Source organism: Aulonocara stuartgranti (assembly GCF_965226115.1).
Source record: "Aulonocara stuartgranti genome assembly, chromosome: 8".
NCBI lineage: Eukaryota > Metazoa > Chordata > Actinopteri > Cichliformes > Cichlidae > Aulonocara > Aulonocara stuartgranti.
The window spans coordinates 30627733-30640304 of record NC_138959.1 but is presented as its reverse complement, the minus strand read 5'-3'; the positions used below and the strand labels follow the sequence as shown (position 1 = coordinate 30640304).

The following is a 12572-nucleotide window of genomic DNA, read 5'->3' as shown; positions in this document are numbered from 1 at the left end:
TGGGGGGCTGTTTATTCAGCGTACAGCACTGAGACATTAAATATAACTCCAGGAAGGATGAATGGAGACATTGTTGATTAAAATCTGCTGCCATCTACCAGGATGATGAAGATGAAACAAGGATGGATGTTTCAGCAAGACCATGATCTCAAACACAGCCAATGGAAACTGTTGGTTTCAGAGAAATCAAGTAAAGCTGCTGGAACGGCCCAGCCAATCACCTGAGCCGAATCTGTGGGAAGGATCCACGGAGCATTCGGGATTTAGAGACCGTTTGTGTGGTGAGTGGGTCAAAGTCATGAGCAATGATGGGACTGGTTTCTCCATACAGAAGCTGCCATGAACTGTCATCACCAACATTTGTATAAAGTAATAAATAAATGTCCCTGTGTCACTTTGTATTATTACACAACTTCATCTGTGGTTTGATTCCTTTGCACGTCTGGATTGGAAGTGTTGTTACCGACATCTGGTGATAATTTCACATCAAAGCACCTTTAGAAATATATTTACTTAGAGAACTGCTGACGTGTTCAACGTTATTTTACCTGCTGTATATATATATTAGTTGAACTACGTAATCATGTCTGCTTCTTTTCATAAATCACTAAACCAACGTGAGCCTTTTTCAAAACGATCAAACGTTGAAGTATTTTCAGGACTTTAACCCTTTAAGTGCCAGATTAAACATTTGAACTACTGCATTATTTTTTTACCAAAGTTAAAAGCTTGAACACAGCCATCATGATCCCCAAATCAAAACAAAGAAAAAACCAAAACGTACAAAAATGCCCGAGAAACGCACAAGTGTAACAGCTTTATTTAGAGAGACTCACCATGTTTCTGAAGTGTGCACTGAGGGTGCCCGTGGCCTGGTGATACTCCATCACACAGTTGTTATTGAGGATTTCTCCACTGCTTTCACTGTTTAGGATTGAACATATTCTCACTGACTGTTCTTCAAAGCAATGATGATGACGTTAAAACGACATGTTTATGTCACCTGTACAGCCTCACCTGTGCGTACTCTCATTCTTCAGCAAAGCCTTGGCCTGCTGCTCACTAACAATGACAGCTTTGACCTGAGGTGGGTTCATGTGGACGTTGAGCTTCCCGCCCACCAGGAGGCAAACTGTGGCTGCAAATTTGGTCTGGGTTTTTAACACTTGGGGCGGCTGCTTTTCGATGATGAAGGTGCTGTGAAGAAGAGCGATAATGACATTACAGACACCATGCAGGATAAGCAAAGGCATTAAGTGACACAAACTCGGTATGTAAACGTGGGTTATGTTTCAGAAAGTCACTGACAGATGGTGAAGTACGAAGGTCCCAAACACACGTCAGTCTTCTGTCCTGAGACGTGCTGTGTTGCTCCTGGAGTCAAGCTGAGCCTCTCTTCCTGTTTGGGCCTTAAGGCTCGTGACGCTCCTCTGAACATGACGACCGCTCTGGGCTATACTCTGCTTCAGGTCTTTCAGCCTCAGATTACCCAGCTCCTTACTGAAGCTGACGTTGGCATGTCTGTCACAGCGCTGAGTCTTGTCAACCATCAATTTGTCTGGTTGACTGGCAGTGTGAAGCTAACACTTTCACAGGTGGACCCTACGCTATGTGACACATCGTGTTGTGGAGAGACGCGTATAACTCTCCAGTAGTCAGCAGATGTTTGTGTGGATCCTTCACTGTTAGGATTCTTTGTTGTCATTTTCAGTTTCTAGATCATTAGTTTCAGACGTCCTGTTGTACATCTTTTCCATCCAGGACCTCTCTGTCAAACTGCCTTTCTGCACCTGTGAGCCAACCAACACTCTTCCAGGTCACCCACTAACTGGAAGGCTGGTGATACCATCCCAGTCTACTCCAGTCTGCATGCCAAATATCTCTGGGCAAGATACTAAGCCCATGTTGCTCTCCGATGCAAACATCGGCGTATGAATGTTAGCTAGGAAGCGCTGAGAAACAGTGTAGAGTGCTCAGAGTAGAACACCACTATGGAAGAAACGGTCCATTTACCAATGCTTCATCTTGCCTACCAGCCTTTTTCTCCATGGACAGCTCTCTGCAAACATTCTTTACACAGTATACTTGGACATATTTTTTATTTTAATTAGTTTGAAAGTGGTGTTAAGAGTCTGTAACGCCAAGTCTCCACCTCTTACAATTGTCACCATATCAAGCTCTTAAGTTTCTCCTGACCACATCTGAAGAGGATGGAGCCTCTGTAATCTGGTTTGAATTTTCCTCACCTGGTAACCAGGGCAGAGATGATGTCAGTGATGTCAGCATTCAGTTTGCTCAGCAGCTCTACCATGGGCCCCGGCAGAGGAAGCTGCTGGGTGAGATGTTCACAGCGTCGGATCTGCTGTCGGTTCTGCCAGATCAGATCAGCCAGCTTCTCACACCTGAGCAACAAGGAAGCAGAAGGATCACCAGAGATCACCGGCCACATACATCGAGCGGGGCGAACCGCTGATACTGTCCTTTACATCAGCGTAAAGGCATTTATCATAACATTTAACAGATGTTTGTAACATCAGAAAAATAAGATCAATTTCAACAGTAAGTCTCAGTTTCTTTCATGATAAATGTGTAAAAAGACAGAAGTCTGAGCCTGTCCTGTATTCATTCACACGTTTTTGTGGATTCACAGATTTATTTGTAACTGTAAATGGTAAATATGCAGAATCTTATAAAACATATTCTACTCCACCTGAGCCCTCAAAGCTTTGCACAACATTCACCCATGCAAGCACTTGTTTCTACGTTTAAGTGCTCATTCACACACAGTCACACTCCAACAGATGCACTACAGAGCAACTTGGGGTTAATATGGACAGAATGTCTTTTTTATATCATGATGACCTAAAAGACCTGCCTGACAGAATGAAACAGGTCACACCACGATCCAAAGAAACAGATGAGAGCCAATCTATGAGTCTGGAAAGAGTGAAAAAGCCGTCTCTAAGGCTCTGGTACTTCACTGAACCATGGATAGAGCCATTATCCACACATGGAGAAAACGTGGAGCAGGTGTAAACATTCCCAGGAATGGTTGGCTAACCAAAGAGCACACCAATGACTTATCCAGGAGGTTACAGAAGAACATCATCTAAAGAACGGCGGGACTCAGTGAAGGTTAGAGCTCAACAATAAGAGACTGCGCACAAGTTGGAGTGGCCTAATAAATAAAATCCAGTCTCAAATACGACCAAGATGCTTTAGCATGAACCATTCAGCCATTCATGCTGAAGAAACCCTCCAGTGTGTCTGTATTAAGATAACTCCAAAACTCCTCCACAGAGATGTGAAAGGTTAATTGGCCGTCAGCACAGATCTTGCTGCAGAGGCTGGACAACCAGTTATTAGCTTTAAAGTGCCAGCTACTCTTTTCCTACAGGGTCAGTTTGGATAAATCGAATCATCTCTATTTTGTACTTACTTATTTTCTGATATATATCTGATTATATTTGTCTTACATCTACATTTGTTTGATGACCTGAAACATTTATGTGACAAATATGCATAAAACTAAACAAACAAAGTAAAAAGGGGGAAAATCCTAAACTCGTGTGTTATGTCCTAATCACTGTCATTACTGAACAACAACTCTCCACATGTTTACACTATTACAAAAACAGCTGTTGGAGTTGGTAAAATTATATTTTAATGCGTGAATGTAAAACAACAATTACCAGGACTGCAGAACATCCAGCCCCCCCTCATTAGGACCCCCATTGCCAGCCAGCTGTTGCCTCCTCTTCCACTGAATGAGCTCCTCATCCAGGATCACAGTCTGCTGTTTCCTCAGCAGGCCCAAGGTCTTCTGGTGCTGTTCTGCCAGGTCCTGCCAAAGTACAGCCACACACTGAGAAACAAGTGCGTATGAAAACTATAACTCTGTAAATTACAGATTAACATGGCGCCAGTGTGTCTTTTATAGTTGTGTGCTAAAAGCTTGACCCTTCATTATTCCCCCGTTTTGCTTATTAGGAAGCAGACTTTGAAAGAATTGTTTAAAGACCTTTCAAATGTGTTCTTTAGACTGTTTTTTCACTTATCTGGATCATTCACTCCTAACATGAGAGAGTGTTGTCTCTACATATAACAGACAAACAGTGTTAAGTTCTTTCTTTAGGTGCTTTGCTACTGGCAGCCAAAGGTGGTCCTACCAAATCTCAAGCATCGTAAAACTGTAAGCTCAGTTTTGCCTTATCAATTGTATTAGGCTGATATTTATTGATGTAGAGTCACACAGGCCTAATGGAGTTATTTTGTAATTTTGGCTTAAAGTTTAAAAGATAATTGTTCCTTTCAGGAACACTGGAGTTTTCCTTCTAGCCCACAATGATTGAGGAGTATCATTGCGCTGAGCGCACGTGGTCAGATCTAAGCAGACATCTGACAGCAGTTCACTGAATGGGCCGTGGGAGTCGTCTTCAAACCAGAGACAGCATTTTTTCATTGTTGTTATTTTTTAACTGTAGAGATTATCACAGCACTTACACAACCTGTATAGAAAATGTTGCATCTGGTCAAGTTTCAACTGCATTTTATCTGCATGTGTTTCTTGTGCTTTGCTACAGGCTGCTGAAGCAGAAGCTGTTTTAGGTAGTAAAAGTCACTGCAGGCTGCCATGTAGCTGCTGCTGCAGCTCTTTCAGACGCGCCCCAGCTCGTCTCCTTGCACCACTAGATATATCAACGATATCATGGTATGACATTTTATATCAGGGGTATTTTCATACTGGCATTACCGTGGATGTGACACAGCACGACCCTAGCTTACACAACTAAATGCACTGAGCTGCTGCCAAATGATTGCCTAATTAGATACCAAGAGCAACAAGAAATGGAGGGAGGGAGGGGGAGGGAGATCTTCTGATACCCATTCTGAAGTGTATGTGTGATGTGTCTCCATACAAGCCTGTATTTCTGTAGTGTGCTGGCCTCTCTGGCGAGCCAGGCCTCCACAGTGGCTCGCTTGCTCTGCAGGGTTGTTTCCCGCTGGGTGCGCTCAGTTGGAGCCAGTGAAGACAAGCTGCTCAGCTGGGCTGACAAAGCAAGACGTAGGAGATGTTAAACACGATCACAATTAATCAACACATGCAGCTTTGTACAAATGTGTGTGACGCAGCATCTGTTTCCATAAACCTGCTGCTACTTAGTCACCGAGAGCTGATTAAGATTTAAGTCAATTTATAGCCACAGATCATAGAACAAATGTTAGGACACTTTATCAAATTTAAATAAAAACAGAATGCAATGTTTTGGAAATCTAAATCCACATTTTATTACAAATAGAACAAAGAATATAAATCAAATGTTTCAACTGAGCAAATCTATGAAAAAATTAGCTCATTTTGAATTTGAAAAAACCAAAAACCACGCTGGACTTCAGAGAGGACTGTTGTCCCTTTCTTCTCTGAAGAGGCTTTTCGCTGCTTTGCCATATTTTTCATTTCATGGTGTATCAGATGTTTCGGGTCAGTCAAAGGTCTGGACTGCAGGCAGTTCAACACCTGCACTCTTCTATGAAGCTGTGCTGCTGGAACAGCTGCAGTATGTGGTTCAGTATTGTCCCTCCCACCTTTATTTCAAAGGCCTCGGTAGAGCAGCTCATCTACTAATCAAAGCTTGGTGGTTCAACTCCAGGCTGCTTCAGTCTGTATATCTAATATCCTATAATATCCTTAGGCAAGATACTTCAATGTACCCATCATTGAATGTGTGCACATGTTAGCACTTCAGCATAGAACAAAAGGACATGTATGAATGTGTGATGCCTTGCAGTTCTCCAGAGGCCTGGTAATGAACTCATCATTTGATTCAGGTGTGTTGACCCAGGGTGAGATCTAAACCTGCAGGATACTGGCCCTCGCGGCCTGGAGTTGCTCACTCCTGCTTTAAACCCTAACCTGTCACCGGCGATGGGTTGGGGTTTAAAGGGGTATAAACATGCTATATAAGAAACAGTCAATAGAGTCAGAGACAACAACACACAGACAACTTCTGCAAGTGTTCCTGAGTTCATGACAGTTTTATGACAGAATTATGTCTGTTTTTAATTCAGTGCTGTCTGAAGATCCACCACCCGTCTGATTGGCAGACAACCTGTTCTAGCACCTGAGCCGAATCATGAGTCTTTTGACAATATTATTACTAGAGATGGCACGATACCACTTTTTAATGTCCGATACCGATATCATAAATTTGGATATCTGCCGATACCGATATGAATCCGATATATTTTGTGATCAATAAAACTATTTTTTATAAATATATTGCTGCATTTTGTATAAGTTCATACTCACGTTTAAAAAAAAAAAACAAGAGTCTGATAATTTCACCTCCTCACTACGTACGACTCTGGATACTGTAGCTCCTGTGAAAACTAAGGCCTCTAATCAGAAGTACCTGACTCCGTGGTATAATTCTCAAACACGTAGCCTAAAGCAGATGACTCGTAAGCTGGAGAGGAAATGGCGTGTCACAAATTTAGAGGATCATCATTTAGCCTGGAGAAATAGTTTGCTGCTTTATAAGAAAGCCCTCCGCAAAGCCAGAACATCTTACTATTCATCACTGATTGAAGACAATAAGAACAACCCCAGGTTTCTCTTCAGCTCTGTAGCCAGGCTGACAAACAGTCAGAGCTCTTTTGAGCCAACAATCCCTTTAACGTCAACTAGTAATGACTTCATGAACTTCTTCACAAATAAAATTTTTATCATTAGAGAAAAAATTACCAGTAATCATCCCACAGATGTAATATTATCTACAGCTACTCTTAGTACCATTGATGTTAAGTTAGACTCTTTTTCTCCAATTGATCTTTCTGAGTTAACTTCAATAATTACTTCCTCCAAACCATCAACATGTCTTTTAGACCCCATTCCTACAAAACTGCTCAAAGAAGTCCTGCCATTAATTAATGCTTCGATCTTAAATATGATCAACCTATCTCTAATAATCGGCTATGTACCACAGGCCTTCAAGGTGGCTGTAGTTAAACCTTTACTCAAAAAGCATCTCTAGACCCAGCAGTCTTAGCTAATTATAGGCCAATCTCCAACCTTCCTTTCATATCAAACATCCTTGAAAGAGTAGTTGTCAAACAGCTAACAGATCATCTGCAGAGGTTTATTTGAAGAGTTTCAGTCAGGTTTCAGAGCTCATCACAGCACAGAAACAGCTTTAGTGAAGGTTACAAATGATCTTCTTATGGCCTCTGACAGTGGACTCATCTCTGTGCTTGTCCTGCTAGACCTCAGTGCAGCGCTCGATACTGTCGACCATAATATCCTATTAGAGCGATTAGAACATGCTGTAGGTATTACAGGTACTGTGCTGCAGTGGTTTGTATCATATCTATCTAATAGACTCCAGTTTGTGCATGTAAATGGAGAGTCCTCTTCACACACTGAGGTTAATTATGGAGTTCCACAGGGTTCAGTGCTAGGACCAATTCTGTTTACATTATACATGCTTCCCTTAGGCAGTATCATTAGAAGACATAGCATACATTTTCACTGCTATGCAGATGACACCCAGCTCTATCTGTCCATGAAGCCAGATAACACACACCAATGAGTTAAACTGCAGGAATGTCTTAAAGACATAAAGACCTGGATGGCCGCTAACTTTCTGCTTCTTAATTCAGATCAAACTGAGGTTATTGTACTCGGCCCTGAAAAGCTTAGAAATATGGTATCTAAGCAGATTCTTACTCTGGATGGCATTACCTTGGCCTCCAGTAACGCTGTGAGGAACCTTGGAGTCATTTTTGACCAGGACATGTCCTTCAACGCACATATTAAACAAATATGTAAGACTGCTTTCTTCCATTTGTGCAACATCTCTAAAGTTAGAAATATCCTGTCTCAGAGTGACGCTGAAAAACTAGTTCATGCATTTATTACTTCAGGCTGGACGACTGTAATTCATTATTATCAGGAAGTCCTAAAAACTCCCTGAAAAGCCTTCAGCTAATCCAAAATGCTGCAGCAAGAGTCCTGACAGGGACTAGAAAGAGAGAGCAAATTTCTCCTGTTTTGGCTTCCCTTCATTGGCTTCCTGTTGTGTCCAGAATTCAAAATCCTGCTCCTCACATACAAGGTCTTAAATAATCAGGCCCCATCTTATCTTAATGACCTTGTAGTACCATATCACCCTATTAGAGCACTTCGCTCTCGCTCTGCAGGCCTACTTGTTGTTCCTAGAGTATTTAAAAGTAGAATGGGAGGGAGAGCCTTCAGTTTTCAGGCCCCTCTTCTGTGGAACCAGCTTCCAGTTTGGATTCAGGAGACAGACACTATCTCTACTTTCAAGATTAGGCTTCAAACTTTCCTTTTTGCTAAAGCATATAGTTAGGGCTGGACCAGGTGACCCTGAATCCGCCCTTAGTTATGCTGCAATAGACGTAGGCTGCCGGGGGATTCCCATGATGCATTGAGTTTTTCCTTTCCAGTCACCTTTCTCACTCACTATGTGTTAACAGACCTCTCTGCATTGAATCATACCTGTTATTAACCTCTGTCTCTCTTCCACAGCATGTCTTTTATCCTGTCTTCCTTCTCTCATTCCAACCAATCACAGCAGATGGCCCCGCCCCTCCCTGAGCCTGGTTCTGCTGGAGGTTTCTTCCTGTTAAAAGGGAGTTTTTCCTTCCCACTGTCACCAAAGTGCTTGCTCATAGGGGGTCATATGATTGTTGGGTTTTTCTCTGTATCTATGAAGCGCCTTGAGGCGACTTTTGTTGTGATTTGGCGCTATATAAATACGGACGATCTGATATCCTCGTGTTGGCGTTGTTCCCACATCATCATAATAAATGTTGTTCCAAGTTCAACATTGCAAGTGACCAATCACCTTCTTGTGACGTCATACTTTTGCGACTTCGAAATACCCACCTTAAAACAAATTTTCTTCACTTGTGCCCGCCTCTGTCTGTCAATCCAGCGCTCCGCTTCACTTGCGAGAAACCGCCGCCTGTCTGCCGAATTTGTAGTTCTTTTAGGATACTTTTTAAACGGTAAGCATTATACATATGTTCCTCACTTGGCTTGCTGTTTGTTTGCTAGTGATAGGCTACTTGACGACAGCATTAGCTAACCAGTGTTCTCTAGACCAGCGTTCCCCAACTTTTTTGGTGTTTCGTGGCCCGGGGGTTGGGTCAGGCAAAATTGCAGGGACACTGTGTAATTGTTGTCCCTGGGAGACTGTGTAATTAAAACATTAACACGATGGCCCAGGACAAATTTGTAAATTTCTGGATTACTGTTAATCTCCATAGAATCAAGAACTCATGTCCAGTTTCACAGCTATGGACCAGTTAATTATGTTTCCAGGTGATATTTTGATTCACAGAACCATTAGTCTAGGCCTTTTAGTTCAAATTCTATTCACTTATGTTTGTAAAATGATTAGGGAAGCTACTGCAATGTTGCCTGACAACATTTTTATGACAGCTATATTCACCTGTACATTTATTATAATACATTGACACGCAATTCTCTGGAGAACACTGGTTCGCAAGTAGCCTATCACTAGCAAACAAACAGCTATCCATTTCAGCCATTTCAAGGAAAATATATGTATAATGCTTACTGTTTATTAAAGAAAAGTATCTTGAGTGGAATTCAAATTGCTGGATCGGCGGACAAAAGCCGTTTTCTCGAAGAACATTTGTTTTTGAAGGCGGGTATTTTTCGAAGTCGCAAAAGTATGATGTCACAAGAAGGTGATTGGTCACTTGTAATGTGGACCCTGGAAAAACATTAATTATGATGATGTGGGAACAACGCCAACACGAGGATATCAGATTGTCCATATAAATACAATTGAATTGAAATTGAATTGAAGCTATTCTGTTATACCTGCATGCAAAAAATACACTGCACCCAAAACATTTTATAGTTCAGCATCACTGATCAATCTAATAAATTTAAACCTACACCATCCTCCCTATTCTGGTATTTTAAAGAGTACTTACCTACCTAACTAATAGGGTTAACTAATAGTATTAGGGAACCACCCCCCACCCTTAATTGACGTAATCAACTTTAATTTAATGCAAGTGTAAAACAAATGGACAGAAATAAATTATTTTTCTACAATAATTAAATAGATTCAACATCTTTCTTCAACAGAACTGCAGACTGCACAGATGGTATCTTCCCAAAGGAAAAAGTACTATAGCTTACTAGGGTATATTAGACTTAACAGTTACTATATACAGTAATGGACTTCTATACATTTAATCAGATAACCACTTTTGTTGTAAGATTCAGATAATTATTTATTCAAAGTTTTAAATGACATAACAAAGAAAAGTATTTCCTTGTGCCCCCCTCTCCCTGTTAATGCCCTACCTGGGCCCCTGGCAAAACTTTGCTAGACCCGCCCCTGCACAGTTGCCAGCTGTCAGCTACATAGAAAAGGATCCTGGTGTTATTTGTCTCTCAGAAACAGTTCATAACTTCCTTTCAACTCATTCATGTCACCTAAAAGGTAAACCTGTTTCTCCATCACCAGTTCAGCTCTGATGATCCAGTAAGGACATCTCCTGGTTTCATCTTCATGTGTCCCTCTCACCACATAAACAAACCGACATCATGACCAGCAGCTTTACAGCTGTGGCTCCAGCAAACATCAGCTGATACTAGAAAGTAGTATTAAATAAATTCTAACAACAGCTGATCAAGCTTAAACGTGCTGCTGTTGTCTATCCGCTGGTCTCCTCTTTCTAGAGAAAAGTGGGCGATAAACAAACAAGAAAGACTGGACTTGCGGCAGAAAAGCCGATCAGCTGATCATTGATCAATTTCTTGTTTGAAGTAATAAAAGTAAGAGGGCAGCACGGTGGCACGGTGGTTAGCACTGTTGCCGCACAGCAAGAAGGTCCTGAGTTCAATTCCACCATCAGGCCGGGGTCTTTCTGTGTGGAGTTAGCATGTTCTCCCCGTGTTTGCGTGGGTTCTCTCCGGGTACTCCGGCTTCCTCCCACCGTCCAAAGACATGCAGCTTGTGGGGATAGGTTAATTGATTTATCCAAATTGCCACTAGGTGTGAATGTGTGAGTGAATGTGAGTGTGAATGGTTGTCTGTCCCTGTGTGTTGGCCCTGCGACAGACTGGCGACCTGTCCAGGGTGTACCCTGCCTCTCGCCCTATGACAGCTGGGATAGGCTCCAGCGACCCTGAAAAGGATAAGCGGAAGCGAATGGATGGATGGATGGATGGAAGTAATAAGAGGAGAGGGAGGGGAGAGAATGAGAGAAGTAGATACAACTGCGCAGCAAAGGCAGAATAACTCCAGCTTTGTGTCCATTTTTTAATTCTAGCTGAAGTCCAGGACAAATCGCTTCCTTTTCACCTCAGTATGGAGCTCCGATGGCCAGTCCAGCTGTGGCTCCATATATCAGCTGTTAAGCTTAACATGGAAATACTCTGCAAACATTCAGGGATGAACTTACACACTCGCTTCACTTCTCTGGGATAGTCTGTGAAGGTTCTCAGTCATCCAGGTCATCGTAGTCAAAGGAGCTTGCAAAGAAAAGCGTCTGGACTTCTTTAAGTTGCTTGAAGACGTTTCACCTCTCATCCGAGAAGCTTCTTCAGTTCTAAGGTCAAATGGTGGAGAGTCCCAGATATAAACCTAGTGGGAGTAACCCCCCACAGAGGGACAAAAGGACCCCCTGATGATCCTCTAATCGCCTGAGCCAAGGTGTGAAACTGGGTGTGGGTCCCAATCAGCCAGAGTTTCGGGTGTGTTCATTGTGAAACCTGGCCCCACCTTATCATGCGAATTCCTGAGGTCAGATGGCCCAGGATGTGAGTGGGCGTTAAGGCGTCTGGGAAGGGATCTCAAAACTGGATTATAGATGGCAGAGAGTTGGTGTCGTAAACCCCCGCCTCTGTTCAAAGATGGTCGCTCACAGTGGACATAGATGCTTCTTTCACTCCTCTTTCAAACCATCTGTCCTCTCTGTCCAAAATGTGAACATTGGCATCCTCGAAAGAGTGACCTTTGACCTTTAGATGCAGATGGACTGCTGAGTCTTGTCCTGTGGAGGTGGCTCTTCTGTGTTGTGCCATGCGCTTGTGAAGTGGCTGTTTGGTCTCTCCAATGTAGAGGTCTGAGCATTCCTCGCTGCACTGTACAGCATACACAAACTTAACAATGTGGTGTATGTGCTACACGGCGCTCAAAAATCTGCCAAAAATGTTTTAGTACGACTTTGGTTGCTATGAAGTCGCACCGCTTGTTGGATTGTTGGAGCTTTACGGCTGCCATAGTCAGGAGGTAGTCAGGAGCCTCGCTGAGGAATCTGAGTCCTAAACTCCGTAAATTCAGGTCCCAAAGTCAAACGAACACTGCAGCATCACTGAGAGTTAAAAACTGTCTAAATTATTTCACCTTAATAAAATGATCAGCATTGCTGCTTTACCAGGTGTAACAAGTAAGTTTAACATCCAGGCATCCATGAAAACAGGATTTATTACATTTAACAGAGTTAGAAGTTAGCAGGAAGTTAGCTCGATTCCACCTAAACATGATGTAGCATGTTCTGAC

General features: G+C 42.4%; 2 protein-coding genes across 4 annotated transcripts in view; one reads left to right on the top strand and one right to left on the bottom strand.

The window, feature by feature from the left end:
* The window catches only part of LOC309713046 (uncharacterized protein), a gene marked incomplete at its 3' end in the record, with an annotated part of 462222 nt that overhangs the window by 57497 nt on the left and 392153 nt on the right, over positions 1–12572 (top strand). The window lies entirely within an intron of this gene.
* LOC309713594 (signal transducer and activator of transcription 5B-like) overlaps positions 1–12572 on the bottom strand; it is a 52797-nt gene that overhangs the window by 18610 nt on the left and 21615 nt on the right. For all 3 annotated transcript variants that reach the window (XM_082545359.1, XM_082545358.1, XM_082545360.1), the window contains 5 exons: positions 4920–5050; positions 3693–3844; positions 2247–2402; positions 1018–1197; positions 837–924 (listed from right to left, as the gene is read on the bottom strand). In XM_082545359.1, the coding sequence (XP_082401485.1) occupies positions 837–924; positions 1018–1197; positions 2247–2402; positions 3693–3844; positions 4920–5050 (707 nt within the window). The remainder of the gene's footprint in view (positions 1–836; positions 925–1017; positions 1198–2246; positions 2403–3692; positions 3845–4919; positions 5051–12572) is intronic.